General features: G+C 43.8%; 1 protein-coding gene across 1 annotated transcript in view; it reads right to left on the reverse strand.

Moving 5' to 3' along the window:
* Positions 1–21,477, reverse strand: part of PPP2R5A (protein phosphatase 2 regulatory subunit B'alpha) — a 127,116-nt gene that overhangs the window by 13,179 nt on the left and 92,460 nt on the right. The window contains exons 6-7 of the mRNA XM_063443850.1: positions 12,421–12,480; positions 4,371–4,479 (exon numbers count right to left, since the gene is read on the reverse strand). Coding sequence (XP_063299920.1) covers positions 4,371–4,479; positions 12,421–12,480 — 169 coding nt within the window. The remainder of the gene's footprint in view (positions 1–4,370; positions 4,480–12,420; positions 12,481–21,477) is intronic.

Raw genomic sequence — 21,477 nt, forward strand, 5'->3', positions numbered from 1 at the left:
ATTTGTTACACCCTTCTGGTTATGAGACAACAGGTTCTGTTAGTTCCTGGTTTGGTTAGCTCAGTGGAGCAAAACTCAAGAGGCAAGAGCGCCTTCCTAAAACCTCTCACTGAACTGCATTGGAATGTATATGATAGTACAGCCACAGAAAGTCTGGGCTAGGGAAGAAGGGGAGGGCTTGCAAAGGCTAATTAAAGCATGCATATTTCCATTTGGGGTACATTTATTAAGTTGTTAACTGCTTCCTCACACTGACGTGTTCTTTTAAGCATCTCCAAAACCAGTCCCAAGCAATGAAAACAATTTGTCTGTAACAAAAACTAGATCCAGAGGCACGGTGACCGGACTCGCTGTTTAGGCGTATCAAGTTAAATGTAACAAATAGCATTTGCTGAATGCAACTGGCGTCTTACAGAGTCACAAATTCCTCCGTACAGTTCAATTTGCGGAGGCACTCAACTTGTTTAGGTAAAGAATATGGACTTGCCAGGGCTTGATTAAATGAAGGATGGGAAATTCTTTAGATTTTAATCAAGTTCAGTATGGTTGAAATAGACATGTCCAAATTTTAGCTGCATAACGCATATAGCAAACAGTTAAAGGGACTCTATAGTCACCATATAAAAGCAAGAAAGACAGGTCCCCCAGCCTTCCTTCTTGCTTTTATATGAACTTTCATTAATTAAAAAAAAAAATTCGGTGGTTTTATATTAAAAACTTACCTCCGTTCCAGCGCCGAGCTCCCCGCTAGGCCGCGCCCCCGTTTTCGTCAAAATGACGAAATCGCGGGGCCCAATGGGACGGCTTCGCGCTGGACCAATCGCGATCTTCATAGAGCGGCATTGAATGCCGCCCTATGAAGAACCTGAGCGCTTTACCGCGCATGTGCGCGGAATGCGCGTTCGCGAGCTGAGCTGTCTGACTGACAGCTCGCTTTCTAAAATTATCAATAAGGGGGGGGACCTACTGTCCCCCCCGGCCCCCACCCCTGAGCGGCGGGTGGGGGCCCTACAATTATCAATATGGGGGGGACCTACTGTCCCCCCCGGCCCCCACCCCTGTGCGGCGGGTGGGGGCCCTAAAATTATCAATGAGGGGGGGGACCTACTGTCCCCCCCCCCGGCCCCCACCCCTGAGCGGCGGGTGGGGGCCCTACAATTATCAATAAGGGGGGGACCTACTGTCCCCCCCCCCCGGCCCCCACCCCTGTGCGGCGGGTGGGGGCCCTAAAATTATCAATAAGGGGGGGGACCTACTGTCCCCCCCCGGCCCCCACCCCTGTGCGGCGGGTGGGGGCCCTAAAATTATCAATGAGGGGGGGGACCTACTGTCCCCCCCCGGCCCCCACCCCTGAGCGGCGGGTGGGGGCCCTACAATTATCAATAAGGGGGGGACCTACTGTCCCCCCCCCGGCCCCCACCCCTGTGCGGCGGGTGGGGACCTACTGTTCCCCCCCCCCCCCCCGGAGCGGCGGGTGGGGGCCCTAAAATGATCAATAAGGGGGGGGAACCTATTGTCCCCCCCCGAGCGGTGGGTGGGGGCCCTAAATACAAAGGGGGGGGGGAACCCTGGTTAACCCTCCCCCCCCCCAAAAAAAAATATCTCCCTACCTACCCCCCTCACCCTAAAAATAATGAGGGGGGACCATTAACTAAAAACCTGTAAAAAAGAAAAAATGAGATAAAATCAACTTACCATTCGATGTTTTCTTTCTTCTAAAATCTTCTTTCTTCAGCCCCAAAAAAGGCCAAATAAAAATCCATAATAACCGACGCAATTAAAAAAAAAAAAAAACGAGCGCAAAAAAAAATAATCCATCTTCACCCACGGAGGGCTCCGCGCAGACTGAGCTCCGCAGGGTGGGGAAGGCTTATAAAGCCTTGCCCCGCCCTGCAATTAGGCTAAGAACACTCTGATTGGTGGGTTTGAGCCAATCAGAGTGCTCTTTGTCATTTTACAAGCGTGGGAAAGTTCTTTGGAATTTTCCCACGCTTGTAAAATGACACAGAGCACTGTGATTGGATGGATTTCAAGCCATCCAATCACAGTGCTCTTTGTCATTTTACAAGCGTGGGAAAGTTCTTTGGAATTTTCCCACGCTTGTAAAATGACACAGAGCACTGTGATTGGATGGATTTCAAGCCATCCAATCACAGAGCTCTGTGTCATTTTACAAGCGTGGGAAAATTCCAAAGAACTTTCCCACGCTTGTAAAATGACAAAGAGCACTCTGATTGGTTTAAACCCACCAATCAGAGTGTTCTTAGCCTAATTGCAGGGCGGGGCAAGGCTTTATAAGCCTTCCCCACCCTGCGGAGCTCAGTCTGCGCGGAGCCCTCCATGGGTGAAGATGGATTATTTTTTTTGCGCTCGTTTTTTTTTTTTTTTTTAATTGCGTCGGTTATTATGGATTTTTATTTGGCCTTTTTTGGGCTGAAGAAAGAAGATTTTAGAAGAAAGAAAACATCGAATGGTAAGTTTTTTTTATCTCTTTTTATTTATTTATTTTTTTACAGGTTTTTAGTTAATGTTCCCCCCCTCATTATTTTTAGGGTGAGGGGGGTAGGTAGGGAGATAATTTTTTTTTGGGGGGGGAGGGTTAACTAGGGTCCCCCCCCCCTTTGTATTTAGGGCCCCCACCCACCGCTCAGGGGTGGGGGCCGGGGGAGACAGTAGGTCCCCCCCTTATTGATCATTTTAGGGCCCCCACCCGCCGCACAGGGGTGGGGGCCGGGGGGGGACAGTAGGTCCCCCCCTTATTGATAATTTTAGGGCCCCCACCCGCCGCACAGGGGTGGGGGCCGGGGGGGGGACAGTAGGTCCCCCCCCTTATCGATAATTTTAGGGCCCCCACCCGCCGCACAGGGGTGGGGGCCAGGGGGGGACAGTAGGTCCCCCCCTTATTGATAATTTTAGGGCCCCCACCCGCCGCACAGGGGTGGGGGCCGGGGGGGGGGGGGGACAGTAGGTCCCCCCCTTATTGATAATTTTAGGGCCCCCACCCGCCGCACAGGGGTGGGGGCCGGGGGGGGGACAGTAGGTCCCCCCCCTTATCGATAATTTTAGGGCCCCCACCCGCCGCACAGGGGTGGGGGCCAGGGGGGGACAGTAGGTCCCCCCCCTTATTGATAATTTTAGGGCCCCCACCCGCCGCACAGGGGTGGGGGCCGGGGGGGGACAGTAGGTCCCCCCCTTATTGATAATTTTAGGGCCCCCACCCGCCGCACAGGGGTGGGGGCCGGGGGGGGACAGTAGGTCCCCCCCTTATTGATAATTTTAGGGCCCCCACCCACCGCTCAGGGGTGGGGGCCGGGGATAATTTTAGGGCCTCCACCCGCCGCACAGGGGTGGGGGCCGGGGGGGGGACAGTAGGTCCCCCCCCTTATTGATAATTTTAGGGCCCCCACCCACCGCTCAGGGGTGGGGGCCGGGGGGGGACAATAGGTCCCCCCCTTATTGATAATTTTAGGGCCCCCACCCGCCGCACAGTGGTGGGGGCCGGGGGGGGGGGGACAGTAGTTCCCCCCCCTTTTTGATAATTTTAGGGCCCCCACCCCCCCCCCTTCAACCACTATTGTGGACAGTAATCGTCCCTGTGGGTTCGGGCTTCAGCTGTCAGCTGAAGCCACGCCCACAGCAGTGCTGACAGGCTGTCAGCACACAAAGCGCGTTCACAGTGCTTTGTGTGCTGATAGCCCGTCTGATGCATTCACCCAGAATGCATCGGACGGGAGGCCTTTTTAGGGCCTCTGAACTCGGAAGTCCCTCTGGTGGCCGTCTGATTGACTGCAACAAGAGGTGTTCCAAGCTTCCAATGTAAACACTGCATTTTCTCAGAAAATACAGTGCTTACAAGAAAAAGGCTCCGGGTAGCTGTAGCACTCACCTGAACAACCTCATTAAGCTGAAGTTGTTCAGGTGACTATAGTGTCCCTTTAATGCTTTGTTAACCAAGCAACTTGTGACTAGTATTCCAACAAGATAGTCTTCAAACATCCTAAAACAATTAGTGAACACAAACAGATGGACCAGAGTATAATGTCCCTTAAAATAAGTTTCTAGTTTTACTTTATGGCAATATACTTTCATTATAAACAGACAGACATCTTTCGTTATAAATAGCATGGGATCACCGCCACACAATGTTGCAGAGAAATATATATTTTAATACAAGCTTGTTCATGGTACACTTAAAGGATTATGGGAAAATAAACATATATTAAAGAGAAAACAGCAATGAAAAGTACACTAATGATATGCATCAATTTAAATAATTCACATGGGATTATTGCGCTGATGACATGATGACATCCAGAGTGAGATGACAGATGGTAAGTAGCAATGTATGAACATTGTAATTAATGACTGACCTGTGCGTGAAATAAAGCTAACCCTTTCGCAGTGTGCATAGGTATCAGGACTTTCATGAGGAATTGCTTATGTTCTGCTTTTAACGGTAATGCAAATCCATTAATGATGCTATGGTTAAAGAAAAAAAGGAGGGGGGAAAAAAAATCACCACATTATATAGCAATAGCACATCTACAAAAGCACCATTTTATTCTAATGCATTTCTTACAGTATTATCACATTCTTTAGGATAAAAAACAGAATCTGCATATATTAAAATAATTGTTGTCCACAGGTTAAAGCATACATTCCAGTTTGAATGTGTAAAGTTCAACCTTATTTTAATTATGATATCAGAAAATACATGTTAGGCACAATGCAGGCAAGGAAAGGAGTGTTGGAATACTAATACTATAGATAAGGCAGCAATAAAATGTACCAGGTATATGGTTAACTTTAAAGGGACCCTGTAAGCACCAAACCAATTTAAGTTTAACCCCTTAAGGACACATGAGATGTAAGACATGTCATGATTCCCTTTTATTCCAGAAGTTTGGTCCTTAAGGGGTTAATGACGCAGTTATAGTGTATAGATCATGCCCTCCAGTCTCATTGCTCAATTCTATGCAATTTACGAGTTCAATCACTTTGTTTATGCAGCCCTGGCCACAGATCCCCCAGCTGACACACGCACAGCAAAAATGCAAAAATGAAAAGAAAAAAAAAATGTTTTCCTTTTCAATCAAATCTTGCAGCACAGCTTGTTAACTTTAGAGGTTTTTATTGCCTGCTCTGTTTATCGAAATGAGGTTAGTATTATAAAACTATAGTTTTCCTGTATGTCCACTTGACAAATAAATACAAAAACAGATACCGTATATACTTGAGCACATTTTTGTGCTGAAAAACCCCAACTCGGCTTATACTCGAGTCACTGTCTGTATTATGGCAATTTACATTGCCATAATACAGACTGGGGGCTGCAGAGCGTTTACTTACCTCTCCTGCAGCTCCCTTCTCCTCCGCGCCGGTCCGTTCAGCACCTGTCAGCTCCCAGTGTAAATCTCGCGAGAGACGCGGGGTCATAGTGCGGCTCTCGCGAGACTTACAGTGTGAGCTGACAGAGGAGCTGCACGAACCGGTGCGGAGGAGAAGGGAGCTGACAGGTGCTGAACGGACCGGCGCACCTGTCCCCCCCCCCTCCCCCCCCCCGACGCTCTACACATTCTGCGGCTTATAAAGGCAGAATGCTTCAAAATAAAGAATTAACAAGTCCATTACAGCATACAATAAGCAAATCTAATTATACTAAATATACTTTTGTTTTATACCAAATGTAGCAGTATAACCGGTTGGTTGTCATTCCTGCTAATCATCTTGAAACAATTTTATCAAACAGTTTAAAGCTTCAATATAATTTTTCATTAACTATAGCAACTTCTATAAAGAACACACAAAAAAAACAATTGAAATTTCAATGCAATAAAATACAAATCATACTTTGTCTTGTGGGCAAGATGATGTTTAGCAAAATGTGGAAATAGGTCAAGGTTCTGCCACCATTTATTTCTGTTTCCCACCAGCTGTACTGATGTTTAATAGGAACATAGCTCTTCGCAAAGGAAGTTACCAGGGGAGGCAGAACAGCAGTGTTATTCGCCAACGTGTGAATAGTTGGGAATTTTATATATAGGCTAAAATAGCTTTATTGAAAACATAGCTATCTTGGAGAATTTTTCCAATCCAACTTGTTTGATGTTAAGTTTGAAATTTACGTCAATTCACACAGGAAAGAGATGGTAGCGCCAAGGAGAAATTATGTTTAACTCCTTAAGGACACAGCTTCAAAAGCTTGTCTTTCACTTAATGACAAGCATTTTTTGCTGTTTGCGTTCAACTACAATTAGCATTTTACTAATTTATTGCACCGACGCATATTATATACCGTTTTTTAAAGGACAGAAAGGGCTTTAATTTTATGTAACATATATTTACATAAATGCTTATTTATTATAAAAAAAATGCAAAAAAAAACGAAAAACTTTTTTTTTTGCAGTTTTTGCAATAATAATGTGTGCACAATTAGTGCAGGTTAAGGAAAGTACCGTATATACTCGAGTATAAACCGAGTTTTTCAGCACATTTTTTGTGCTGAAAAACCCCAACTCGGCTTATACTCGAGTCAATAGTCTGTATTATGGCAATTTACATTGCCATAATACAGACTGGGGGCTGTGGGGGCTGCAGAGAGCATTTACTTACCTCTCCTGCAGCTCCTGTCAGCTCTCTCCTCCTCCGTGCCGTCCGTTCAGCACCTCGGTCAGCTCCCAGTGTAAATCTCGCGAGAGCCGCGGCTCTCGCGAGTCTTACAGTGTGAGCTGACATAAGAGCTGAATGGACGGTGCGGAGGAGGAGAGAGCTGACAGGAGCTGCAGGAAAGGTAAGTTACAGCTCTGTCAGCCCCCACATCCCCCCACTGAACTGCCAATGCCACTGGACCACCAGGGAAGGAGAGCCCCCCTCCCTGCCATATATCAAGCAGGGAGGGGGGACGAAAAAAATAAATACAAAAATAATAAAATAAAAAAATTTAATAAAAAAATAATAATAAGAAATAATAATAAAAACAAATATTAAAATAATTACAAAAATAATAATAAAATTGCCCACCCCCCACCAAAGCTCTGCAACACACACACACGCACGCTGCACTCATACGCACGCACGCTGCATTCATACGCACGCACGCTGCACTCATACGCACGCACGCTGCACTCATACGCACGCACGCTGCACTCATACGCACACACTGCACTCATACGCACACACTGCATTCATTATACACACACTGTAAATAAATATTCAATTAATATATTTTTTTTTAGGATCTAATTTTATTTAGAAATTTACCAGTAGCTGCTGCATTTCCCACCCTAGTCTTATACTTGAGTCAATAAGTTTTCCCAGTTTTTTGGGGTAAAATTAGGGCCTCGGCTTATATTCGGGTCGGCTTATACTCGAGTATATACGGTAATTAAAAATAAATTCATTTAGTTGTTCTGATTTACAGAATATATAATGTGTCTGGGATTTTGAGTTGTTTTTGGTAGTTACAGGTCACAAAGCTCAAGGAGTAAAATAAACTTTTAATGTGGAGCGATTTTAGAATTTGGTATGTTTGTCTTGTAAACTTAATAGCCATAAAAGAAAACAAAATTGCCACACAAAAGTACTGTATTTTTCGCTCCATAAGACGCACTTTTTTTTCACCTCAAAAGTGAGGGGAAATGTCTGTGCGTCTTATGGAGCGAATACTTACCTGTCTTGTAGCGTTGGCCGTCAGCACAGGGCGCACCGCGGTACTGGAACTTGAATTTCATGTTCCGGTTTCCGGCGGGACTGAAAGGAAGTGTGCACAAGCTGAGTGGACACTTCCTTTCAGTCCCGCCGGAAACCGGAACCTGAAATTCAAGTTCCAGTACCGCGGTGCGCCCTGTGCTGACGGCCAACGCTACAAGACAGGTAAGTAATTATGGGACAAGGGGAGGGGGACAGTATGGGAGAGAAGAATATGGGGGGGGGGAGAAGAATATGGGGAGGGGGAGAGATGAAGTCTATGGGGAGGGGGAGAGATGAAGTCTATGGGGAGGGGGAGAGATGAAGTCTATGGGGAGGGGGAGAGATGAAGTCTATGGGGAGGGGGAGAGATGAAGTCTATGGGGAGGGGGAGAGATGAAGTCTATGGGGAGGGGGAGAGATGAAGTCTATGGGGAGGGGGAGAGATGAAGTCTATGGGGAGGGGGAGAGATGAAGTCTATGGGGAGGGGGAGAGATGAAGTCTATGGGGAGGGGGAGAGATGAAGTCTATGGGGAGGGGGAGAGATGAAGTCTATGGGGAGGGGGAGAGATGAAGTCTATGGGGAGGGGGAGAGATGAAGTCTATGGGGAGGGGGAGAGATGAAGTCTATGGGGAGGGGGAGAGATGAAGTCTATGGGGAGGGGGAGAGATGAAGTCTATGGGGAGGGGGAGAGATGAAGTCTATGGGGAGGGGGAGAGATGAAGTCTATGGGGAGGGGGAGAGATGAAGTCTATGGGGAGGGGGAGAGATGAAGTCTATGGGGAGGGGGAGAGATGAAGTCTATGGGGAGGGGGAGAGATGAAGTCTATGGGGAGGGGGAGAGATGAAGTCTATGGGGAGGGGGAGAGATGAAGTCTATGGGGAGGGGGAGAGATGAAGTCTATGGGGAGGGGGAGAGATGAAGTCTATGGGGAGGGGGAGAGATGAAGTCTATGGGGAGGGGGAGATGAAGACTATGGGAGAGAGGAGAAGACTATGGGGAGGGGGGAGAAGACTATGGGGAGGGGGGAGAAGACTATGGGGAGGGGGGAGAAGACTATGGGGAGGGGGGAGAAGACTATGGGGAGGGGGGGAGATGAAGACTATGAGAGAGAGAAGACTATGGGAGGGGGGGGGAGAAGACTATGGGAGGGGGGGGGAAGACTATGGGAGGGGGGGGGGAGAAGACTATGGGAGGGGGGGGGGAGAAGACTATGGGAGGGGGGGGGGAGAAGACTATGGGAGGGGGGACACTATGGGACAGGGGAGAAAAAAAAATATTCTGAACAAACGGTCCCATAGTAAGAAACACTATGGGACAGTTTGTTCAGAATATTTTTTTTCTGGATATCTTCCTCTAAAAACTAGGTGCGTCTTATGGTGAGGTGCGTCTTATGGAGCGAAAAATACGGTATATATTTATATAACGTAGACACCACAGGCTATTTACCTAAGGTTGTTTTGACACTTTCTACGTAGCCATTTTACCGCCAACCTCTGCTAAATATTGGAGTAAAATTGTGTTTTTTGGGGGTTTTCGCACACAAACTTTTAACAAAGAACTTCTCATGTGTATTTTGTAAAGTTGGTGTGTGCTATTCCTGTACAAAGTTTTATTATGTGTTCAGTTACTTCTGCTGAGTACAACGGTACCCCATTGTATGTCTTTGGCACTATTTCGTGAAGCTACAGTGCCATATAGGAGACCTGTCCTTTTCAGTATTCACAGTAGAATTTTGAGAGACGGATTTAATGAGCCTATGCTTCCATTTGGGGTATTATAACAGTTTGACTGTTCAAAAAAACCCACAAAGGCCTACCATTTGTAAAAGTAGACACTCCAGGGTATATCATAAGGTACATATTGTGCCTTAGTATGCCCCCATTTTTTCACCAATATATGCCAAAGTATGTGGTAAAAAATAATTTGGGCCATTTTTTTTTTACATACGGATTGCATTTTTGCTGGGCATTTTGTATATTTCATATGTGCCACTAAATTCAAGACCTCCAAATTATGCTCAGCTAAGTCTTCTGAGTAAAAAGACATCCCCAATGAATGTCTTTGGCACTATTTTGTGAAGCTACAGTGCCATATTGGAGACCAAGCCATATCAGTTTTTACAGAACTTTGAATTTTGACGCTGGGCCTATGTGCAATTTCCAAGCATCTTTGCAGGTTTTAAATTCAAACTACCCCACAAAGGCCTACCATTTCTTGAAGTAGACACCCCAGGGTATTTCAAAAGGCATATTTTGAACCTTAGCGTGGGATCATTTTTCCGCTAGCTTGTACCAGGTGTAGTGGTAATAAGCGTTTTTTCTGCCTTTTTGACACACAAAGTGAGTTTGCACAGTATATTTTGCAAACCTTATGTGTGCTATGACTGTATAATGCTTCATATGTTGCTCAGCTATGTCGGCTGAGTACAAAAATACCCCCATATGTACCTTTGCCAGGTATATGTGGACATCAGAGGGGCACATTTGGGACACAGCCATTCCATTTTTTTCAAACTTTAAATTTTTACGCTGTGCCCCTGTCCCATTTTAGAGTATTTTACCAGGCTATATAATTCAAACTACCCCATAAAGCCATACCATTTCTTAAAGAAGACATCCCAGGGTATTTCATAAGGCATATTTTGAACCTTAGCGTGGGATCATTTTTCCGCTAGCTTGTACCAGGTGTAGTGGTAATGAGCGTTATTAAATGTATTTTTTTACTTTTTAAAACTATTTCTTAAATTTTTGTTTTGCTTATTAATTTTTTTAAAGTTTCCTAAACTTTCGTAAAACTTTTTTTTTTTTTTTACAGATTTAACATTTTTCGAAGCTTTTTTTTTTACCGTTAACCCCTAACTAGCAGTAAGCAGCACTAACAGTAAATTCCCAATTTTCCCATAACTCCCACCCACCCCAGATAGCAAAATATTTAATTATACAATATTTAAATTAGTTAAATAAATGTAACCCCTGAGGGTTAAAAAATAAATAAAAGTTAATCGTCAGGGGTTAAAAAAATTAGATCACAGTATAATACTGTGATCTGTATTTTGATCACTGTAGGCAGTGATGGACTGGCAGGGAAGGGGTTCATTTTTATTTGGACTGGGTAAAGGGTTTTTTTTTCTTTCAATTTTTTACTTAAACGTTATTAAAACTTTTTTTAACTTAATTTTTTAACTTTTTAAAGCTTATTTTAAAACTTTTTTTTTTTAACGTTAACCCCTAGTTAGCCTAACACTAAATCCCCCAATTCCCCACTAACTTCCACCCTCCCCAGCTGGCTAAATTTATAATTTTAAAATATTTAAATTCATTAATAAAATAAATTTAACCCCTGAGGGTTAAAAAAAAAAAAAAAAAAAGAATTAACCTTCAGGGGTTAAAAAAAAAAAAAAATCAGATCATATTAAAATGTAATCCCTGCCAATTGATCACTGTAGTCAGTGATCAATTGGCAGGGAAGGGGTTAATTTTTTTATTAAAATGGGTAAGGGGGGGGATTTTAATTTTACTTTTTTTTTTTTTACACCAGGGGGCAGGATCAGCACTGATCCGTCTCCCTGCACTTCACAGTGAACCCGGAAGTGCAGGGAGGCGGAGGTGAGTATACAGAGCACATGTGCTCGCTCTGACATGCTGTCAGAGCGGGCACATGTACTGGGGCAGCCCGATCCGGTGCTCCCGGTCTGCCTCTAATACAGAGGCAGACCGGAGCACCATTAACCCCACGATCGCCGCAATTGTGGCGATCTGGGGTCAATTTTACCGCGTGACGGACGAGGTCCGTCACCCGTCGTTAAGGGTATCCCCTGGATGACGGACCTCGTCCGTCACCCGTCCTGAAGGGGTTAAGTAAGCACATCTAACTTTTTCACAGACACTACTAAAGCTTGTACAAATTCAAAAACTCAAAATGCGATGCTTCCATTGTACCCAATATTTCAATTGTTGTACTACAATAGATTATGGGAAAGAGAAACAGATTAAAACATATTTCTACTTTACAAAGAGAACAAAATACAGATAGGTGTTCTTGATAAAGACGCACAAACAATATCATTAGCCTCGAGGATGCACGAACCACAGGTACAGTACACAAGGTGTTCTCAGAGAGTAGTACAAGACCTTCAAACATAGGTTCTGACCAATCAATCTCAGAGACCCCATTAGCAAGCAGCAAGATTCAGACAAAATATGTATGGCTCAACACACACATTAAATGTATGGACAAGGAGATGTACTTGTTAACCCAATCACCATGGACTAATATTTCATTTAGTCTGTCTTGATATGTGCAAAAAACACATGACAGGACCACCAGAACAAGTGCTTCCAATAAAACGCCAGTCACGTAGCATTTTAACTTGCCCTGCCATTTCTATTCAATTTAATAAAGTGGCATCCATATCGAACATCAAGGTAATGGGAGTTCTAACATCAAGCACATTATCAGGACTCTTCACTTTGGTGTGCAGCTGTGATAGAGAGCAGGAATATGAATGTTCAAGGCCCTTCATGCTGCAGATTAAGTACTAAAATGATGTGATGCTTTGGGGTCTAGGAACAAAGTGCACGGAAATTAAAGAGCACTGCAACAATTAAGCGATATTTGCAGCTTCTAAACACTGCTTGTTGTTGTACACCAGTTTCCTTAAAGAGATCAGAAAAAAAAAAAGCTGGTCTTTCATTTTTAAAATATGATCTAGAAATACAATAAAATTACCTTCCCAATATTTCCAGCAATTCTGCAACACCGTTAAAATGTTCAGTTTCATAGATAAACCTGTTGATGATAGCACAAACCACCTGTTACAAATACATATACAGATATATACATACACACACAGGGCAATTCAGTTAAAAAGCTTTTAACCATCTAAAATATATATCCAAAACACAGTTATTAAACAAAACAAAACACACACACACTAGATACAAGATAGAGATCATATTTGTCTGGGAAGTCTTTCATGGTCAATGTCAAACTATTTAGGTACTATACATCACTTTAAAAACATGTATAGTGTGCTTATTATTCTTTTATTTACATTTTGTCAACAATTTTGTAGGTGTATTTAGTATTTTTAATAACTATTTTATAATGCAAAATACTAGTGTACACAATTATACATTAGCATTCCGGACATTAAACAAGCTATATCAAGAGAGGGGAAATTAGGTCTTCTCACATGGGAGAATGAGTTGGTAAAAGGTGGTTAGAAAAAAAAGTGTAGACATTCACATTAAAACACGATCTAAAGTGGTCACGGTGCCTAGAGTCTGTATGTTCAGCATTTCATAGCAAAGATTACCCATTCTAGTGCTAGAAGTGTAACTCCACTTTCTGCAGTGTCATTGGGAAGCCACCAGCCAGCCAGGAACTAGAGTTCAGGGCTAGATAATGTCAATTATGTGCTACTTTCATTACACAGAAGCGCACTTATTGAGATCTTAGCCAATGAATAAAGACTGATACTGATACGGCTCCTCTCCAGACCACCAAAGAGCATTGGATCACAGGACAGCAATCCAGGTAAGGGGGCAAACAGTTACTAAACGGTTTGCCCAATAACCAGGGAATTGGGCCAGGGTACACCTGGCATCATAACCACTGCAGCAGGCTGTGGTTGTAATGAATATTAAAGTAACATTTCAAAGTTGTCTATATAGCACACTCCAGGCAACGGAGTACTAATTTCTAAACGAAAAACATTTATTAAAGGACCACTATAGGCACCCAGACCACTTCAGCTCAATGAAGTGGTTTGGGTGCCAGGTTCATCTAGTGTTAACCCTGCAGCTGTAAACATAGCAGTTTCAGAGAAACTGCTATGTTTACACTAGGGTTAATCCAGCGTCTAGTGGCTGTCTCACTGACAGCCACTAGAGGCGCTTCCGCGTTTCTCACTGTGAAAATGACAGTGAGAAGACGCTGACGTCCATAGGAAAGCATTGAGAAATGCTTTCCTATGGACTGTTTGAATGCGTGCGCGGCATTCCGTGCCCAGTGCCAAGGGAGCCCGGCGCTGGAGAAAGGCAAGTGTTTAACCCCTTCAACTCAGCGGGAGTAGGACCCTAAGGTAGGGGGGACCTAAAGACCCCATAGTGCTAGTGAAACAAGTTTGTTTTCCTGGCTATATAGTGGTCCTTTATGTTTTTCCAGCATAACTAACTTTACTTCAGCATACTTTTCCCTGGAAGAGGGTGCATAGAAAATACTCAAAGAACCTTTTCATATTCCTGCAATGTGGAAAGCTGTAAGCTACCGATTCTAACTGCTGACATCACATACTCATGGAGGTTTTAAAATTGTGATGCAACTCCAAGATGACAAAAGCTGTCAAAATTTCAAGTAACATTTCTACCATGGTTAGGTGAAATTATAACATTCTTAAAAGGCAGTCAGTCATAGCTCAAATATAACATGGCCAGAATTACATAAATGTGATCTCTGGGTACCAATAAAAAGTAATTTGTCCGGAGCTCACCAAGGAATTGCCCCCTACCCGAATGTAAATAGTCAAATGTTTTAGAATAATTTGACTTCTTATCAAGGGTCTGTCAGATGTTGTACCTCCCATTTACTACTTTTTATGAAGCACTAGAGGTTCAATCTGATGGGTGGCACAAGGGCACCCCTGGCACCAGAACCACTAAAACACACTGTACTGCGTAAGGTGTTAAGAGTGTTCCTTTCAGTACAAAATACTAAATTTAGAAACTTAATTACCATGGATTCGCCCCCCCCCCCCCCTACCCTCACCCCCATTTTATATATTTTCGCCTGATTTTTTAACATCCTTGAATTCCTGCCAATTCATGTTTTAGATAATAACCTTTTGTATATTTGCATATGTGCTTCCACTTTCCTTAAAGTCGACAAATCCCAGGCGCCAGATCTGGAAATTTCGCCCTGAAGTATGGGAGTTGCCAGCTCTCTAGCTTTGACGGCGGCCGCCATGAGGAATATTGCAGGCAGCCTCCCGCGGGAGCATTATGAGCGGCACGCGAGGGAGCAGTACTCTGTTTGCAGCTGCTCTCTGCTCCCTCGCGCTGTGTAATGATGTCGGGAGCTGGAATATGGCGTAATTCCGGCCTCTGCATCATTACAGAACGCGAGGGAGCAGAGAGGAGCTACAGGCTGTGTACTGCTCCCTCGCACACAGGAAGAGTGCAGTCCCACTGGACCTCAGGAAAGACTCACTCAGCTCTCCCAAGGTAGGGAGGCTGAGTGGGTTTCAATTCAAACAAAAATGTGTGCGTGTGCGCCCGTCAGTGCGTGTGCGTGCCGTCAGTGCGTGCCGTCAGTGCGTGTGCGTGCCGTCAGTGCGTGTGCGTGCCGTCAGTGCGTGTGCGTGCCGTCAGTGCGTGTGCGTGCCGTCAGTGCGTGTGCGTGCCGTCAGTGCGTGTGCGTGCCAGTCAGTGCGTGCCAGTCAGTGCGCGCGCGCCAGCCAGTGTGTGTGCGCGCGCGCGCACACCAGTCAGTGTGTGTGCGCGCGCGCGCGCACGCACCAGTCAGTGTGTGTGTGCGCGCACGCGCGCACCAGTCAGTGTGTGTGCGCGCGCGCGCACCAGTCAGTGTGTGTGTGCGCGCGCGCGCACCAGTCAGTGTGTGTGTGCGCGCGCGCGCACCAGTCAGTGTGTGTGTGCGCGCGCGCGCACCAGTCAGTGTGTGTGCGCGCGCGCGCACCAGTCAGTGTGTGTGTGCGCGCGCGCACCAGTCAGTGTGTGTGTGCGCGCGCGCGCACCAGTCAGTGTGTGTGTGCGCGCGCACCAGTCAGTGTGTGTGTGCGCGCGCGCGCACCAGTCAGTGTGTGTGTGAGCGCGCGCACCAGTCAGTGTGTGTGTGCGCGCACCAGTCAGTGTGCGTGCGCGCGCGCACCAGTCAGTGTGCGTGCGCGCGTGCACCAGTCAGTGTGTGTGTGCGCGTGCGCACCAGTCAGTGTGTGTGCGCGCGCGCACCAGTCAGTGTGTGTGCGCGCGCACCAGTCAGTGTGTGTGCGCGCGCGATCCAGTCAGTGTGTGTGTGCGCGCGCTCCAGTCAGTGTGTGTGTGAGCGCGCTCCAGTCAGTGTGTGTGTGAGCGCGCACCAGTCAGTGTGTGTGTGAGCGCGCACCAGTCAGTGTGTGTGTGAGCGCGCTCCAGTCAGTGTGTGCGTGCGCGCGCACCAGTCAGTGTGTGCGTGCGCGCGCACCAGTCAGTGTGTGCGTGCGCGCGCACCAGTCAGTGTGTGTGCGCGCGCGCACGCACCAGTCAGTGTGCACGCGCGCACCAGTCAGTGTGCACGCGCGCACCAGTCAGTGTGCACGCGCGCACCAGTCAGTGTGTGTGTGCGCGCGCACCAGTCAGTGTGTGTGTGCGCGCGCACCAGTAAGTGTGTGTGTGCGCACCAGTCAGTGTGCGTTTGTGAGCCTGTCAGAGTCTGTATGTGTGAGCATGTCAAGAGTTTGTGTGTGAGAGCCTGTCAGTGTGTGCGTGTTTATGTACCTGCCCCCTCCGATCGCACGTGTTTTTACTCACCTTTCTTCCCATTTCCCACGCCATGCCAGTTTCGCCATAGCTGAGATGATCAATCTTTATGATCTCAGCTAAGGAAATGCTTTCCTTTAGGAAAGCATTGGGAGGATTTTGTGCATGCGCAGCAAACGTACCAATCTGCATTTCCTCACAGAGATGCATTACATTAATCAATCTCTATGATGAGCATTCAGCGCCTCCATGCAGAGCTTGGAGACACTGAAGCAGGGTGCTGCACGTGGTGCAGCAGTGACCCAGGACTCTCTAGTGGCCATCTGAGTGACTGCCACTAGAGGTGTTACTAAGCAGCAATGTAAACTCTGCCTTTTTGCAGAAAAGGCAGTGTTTACACTGAAACGTCTGCAGGGACAGCCTATAGGCACCAGAACCACTACATCAAGCTGTAGTGGTTCTGGTGACTATAGTGGCCCTTTAAGAATTGCACTCTCTCGTAGAAAATTACTGGCTCTAACTTTTTTAGCTGGCTCCTATATTCCAAACAAATTTGTCAAGAAAAAAAAAAGGGGGGGGGGGGGGTTTCTAACAAAAATACATGATTTCATTATTTTATACTGAAATGTCAGTTTAGTAATAATAAAAAAGGATTATAATAATTTAAAGGGGGGGAGGGAGGTAGTTTGTGAGATTGAAAGTAGCAATGGATTGTTAAGAGAAATCAAATATGATTATTACTGTTCACTCTGGAAATCTTCTGATACTAACTTCCAGATGTCTTAACTCTTATATTCCTTGCATTGCTACACGTCTAATATTAATACCCTGGAATTCACCAGGCGCTAGCACCGCTATGATGTTTTAAACATACAACCAACCAAAACTTTAGACGAATACCATATGTTTCGTAAATAAGTTTGGTAAGTGAAACGGGAATAATCACAAAGAAAAAGAAAAAATATATACCAACTTAATGATTTAGTGTCTAATGGTGCTATTTACTGTGTCAACTTATTTTGAACTTCAAATAAGAATACAGCCATGAAAAGCAATTTAAGATAAGCAATTCAGATTATTATATTTGTTCTGGGGAGTACAATCATTCCCTTCAGGCTTTTTGCAGTAAACACTATATCTTAACCCCTTAAGGACGTTGAGCGTTCATGTCGTCCTTTTTGGGGTGGCTCTAAACGCCGGAGGTCAGCATAGAACATCCCCGCCATCCTTCATACTCACCGGTTCCCTGCCGATCCCCCGATGCCGGTCGAAATTCTGGGATCTGCTTCGGAGCTCAGGCAGACCCCCTCTGCCCAATACGGCCCATGTGACCGCGGGGTCCTCGCAATCACATGGCCGGAATAGCTGGCTTATGCAGTGCCTGCAGGGGGACTGCCTGAGCTCTCATGCTGTCCCCCATAAGCTTGTAAAAAGTTGTAAAAAGTTAAGTTGGAGGGGGAAAAAAAGTGTGGCTGAAAACCCCTTCCACCTGAAGTGGATAGTTAATACATTGCTAAACACAAATACACACACCAGTCAAGCCATAACACTTGCTTTTCCCACAGAAATCTCACTTTAACAGTGCTCTCGCTACTGCAAGGGATTCCTTTGAGTATGTGTCTGCTGTATACAACAGCTTTGAAACACCACAACTCTGTTGGTATGTACTTTACAAGCAACGCCAAGCCTCCATTGCAAGCCAGTAACCGACCTCATGCATTAACAACGAAACAGCTGTCCATGAGTGGTTCACTGGCTTTGCTCCTCTTCCTGAGTTGTGTTTCAAAGCGGTTGTATGCTGTTGAAGTGAGATTTCTGTGGGAAAAGCAAGTCTTCTGGCTTGACTGGTGTGTGTATTTGTGTTTAGCAATGCATTATATATATATATATATATATATATATATATATATATATATATTTAAAAAAAATTCTAACTGTATTTTGATAGGACTGAGCCAAATGTACACGTTGTGATCAAAACAAAACGTAAACAAAAACTTGAATTCGCGCTATATGTCTGTTCAGGAGTAATTCACCTCTTTCATATTGTGTGCACCCACACATATAATTTTGTTCATGGGAAACAGGGCTTTCATTTAACATCAAATATTTAGGTATACAGCAATTTAATATGAATAAAATATAAAAAAAATGGAAGAAAATAAGATTTTTTTTAAAAAAATGTTTAGTTCTACGTGACATTTTAACTGTGAATGTCATAATACGGTTTGATTTTACGGCAATAAAATACACATTTGTATTCAGCGATGTTTCACATGTAAAACAGTACCCACTATGTACAGGTTTTATGGTGTTTTGGGAAGTTACAGGGTCAAACATAGCATGTTACATTTTTCAGGTTTTTTTTTCACATTGAAATTTGCCAGATTGGTTACGTTGCCTTTGAGACCGTATGGTAGGCTAGGAATGAGAATTAACCCCATGATGGCATACCATTTGCAAAAGAAGACAACACAAGGTATTGCAAATAGGGTATGCCCAGTCTTCTTTTAGCAGCCACTTGGTCACAAACACTAGCCAAAGTTAGTGTTAATATTTGAAAATGCAAAAAACGAATTCAAACGTCAATTTTGGCCAGTGTTTGTGACTAAGTGGCTAAGTGGCTACTAAAAAAGACTGGATATACCCCATTTGCAATACCTTGGGTTGTCTACTTTTGCAAATGGAATGCCATTATGGGGGTAATTCTCATTCCTGGGCTACCGTACGGTCTCAAAGGCAACGCAACCAATCTGGCGAATTTCAATGTGAAAAACCTGAAACGCAAGCCTTATATTTGACTCTCTACCTTTTGAAAACACCATAAAACCTGTACGTGAGGGGTACTGTTATCTTCGGGAGACTTCGCTGAACACAAATATTAGGGTTTCAAAACCGTAAAAAGTATCACAACAATTATATTGTCCGTGTAAGTGCCATTTGGGTGTGAAAAATGCAAAAAAAAAATTCACTTTCACTGACAATATCGTCGTTGTAATACAAGTTACTGTTTTGAAACACTAATATGTGTGTTCAGCGAAGTCTTCCGAGTAAAACAGTACCCCCCATGTACAGGTTTTATGGTGTCTTGAAAAGTTACAAGGTTAAATATAGTGCTAGCAAATTAAATTTCCTGGACTTTTGGCCTGGGTTGTCAGGCTGGTCCTGCTAATTGTAATAAAATTATCTAATTATGCTAAATTATTACATAAATATATACGTAGAATTATTATATATACAGTTGCAAGAAAAAGTATGTGAACTCTTTGGAATGATATGGATTTCTGCACAAATTGGTCATAAAATGTGGTCTGATCATCATCTCATCACCCCTCCTGCTTCAGAGTCTTCTTTAGAGGTGGCCACAGGTGTGTATATATAGGAGGAGTTTATCAATAGGGTCACTTTTATTATTTTTTTCAGCTAGCACAGTTATCTGCAATAGTGAGTATACCCATTTTAGCACAAACACATTAACTATTTAGTTTTAACACGGTTTTTAATTGCTTTCATCACTTATGTTTGTATACTCACTATGCTCTTACCAGTATTTAATTTTACACTTTTATTTTTTACACTATTAATATTTATTTGCCCCCCACATTTTAGTGTAGGACCCACCAATAATGGGGTACTTTGAAAGTAGTGGTGGGCTTAACAACATATGGCCATATGGTGGAACCAAATCCCCATATTTATACTTAGATAGGCATTTTAGTAGCCTTCTTTGGTTTTTTGAAGTCTGAGTGCGCCGCAACTATTTATTCTCTCATTCATGAAGTTTTGGTCACAGCGACAGCACCTTTCATACAAAATTCAGGTATCGGGAGTGCCCCCTATTCTTTTTCTGTTCTGATCATCATCTAAATCACAATAGACAATCACAGTCTGCTTAAACTAATAACACAAATAATGAAATGTTGCCATGTTTTTATTGAACACAACATGTAAACATGGTGGTCAAGAATTACTCCTGACCTTGTGCACGTCTGATCTGCAATTACAGGAAACGTTTGATTGAAGTTATTGCTGCCAAAGGAGGTTCAACCAGTTATTAAATCCAAGGGTTCACATACTTTTTCCACCTGCACTGTGAATGTTTACATGGTGTGTTCAATAAAAACATGGCAACATTTCATTCTTTGTGTGTTATTAGTTTAAGCAGACTGTGATTGTCTACTGTTGTGACTTAGATGACTATCAGATCACAATTTATGCAGAAATCCATATCATTCCAAATGGTTCACATACTTTTTCTTGCAACTGTATGTGTGAAAATATATAATAAATATCTAGATCTATAAATAATTTTTTTAAGTTATTTTTATTTATATATGTATATATACGTATATGCTTATGTATATAGATATATATATATATATTATTTCGTTCTACATGTATTTTGATATCTATATATATTAATTTTAAAATACAGTTAGATTAATTTACACATATATTTTATTTATTTTTTACATTTAATTTTTCAACGTATTTACAGATTTTATATTATATATAAATATAATGAAAATTCTATATTTAATCAATATCATTGTACGTGTATTTTGATATGAATATATTTATTATATATATTAAAATACACGTAGACAGTATATACGTGTGTGTGTGTGTGTGTGTGTGTGTGTGTGTATGTGTGTATATATATATATATATATATATATATATATATTCTAAGTATATATTTAATTTTATTTCAGGCAGCAGGGGGAGTAATGCCTTGGATGGCTATGCTGTCCGTGTGCTAGCGATCACATGGCCCAGGGGAGCCGAAGAGGACGGAGGGGGACTCCCTGGGTTCCCAGGTGAGTCCCCATACCGCGATCGAGTAAGTAGAAAGGACGGTTTGGGCGTTCTATGCCACCCTCCGGTGTTTAGAGCCGGTTCCTTAAGGACGGCATTGAACGCCCGCCGTCCTTAAGGGGTTAATATACATATATTTAAATCAATGCATTTAGAATGACGTTATAAATGCATATATGTATCCATATCGCCACACACACACACATATATATATACATATACATATATACATACATACATACATACACACACACACACTATTAAAAAAAAAAAAATATATATACACACACACACACACACACACACACACACACACACACACACACACACACTTAAATTCTACATACCGTATATACTCGAGTATAAGACGAGTTTTTCAGCACATTTTTTGTGCTGAAAACCCCCCACTCGTCTTATACTCTAGTCAGTTGTCTGTATTATGGCAATTTACATTGCCATAATACAGACATGGACCGGGGGCTGTCAGGAAGCT

The sequence above is a fragment of the Pelobates fuscus genome, chromosome 2 (assembly GCF_036172605.1).
Source record: "Pelobates fuscus isolate aPelFus1 chromosome 2, aPelFus1.pri, whole genome shotgun sequence".
Lineage (NCBI taxonomy): Eukaryota > Metazoa > Chordata > Amphibia > Anura > Pelobatidae > Pelobates > Pelobates fuscus.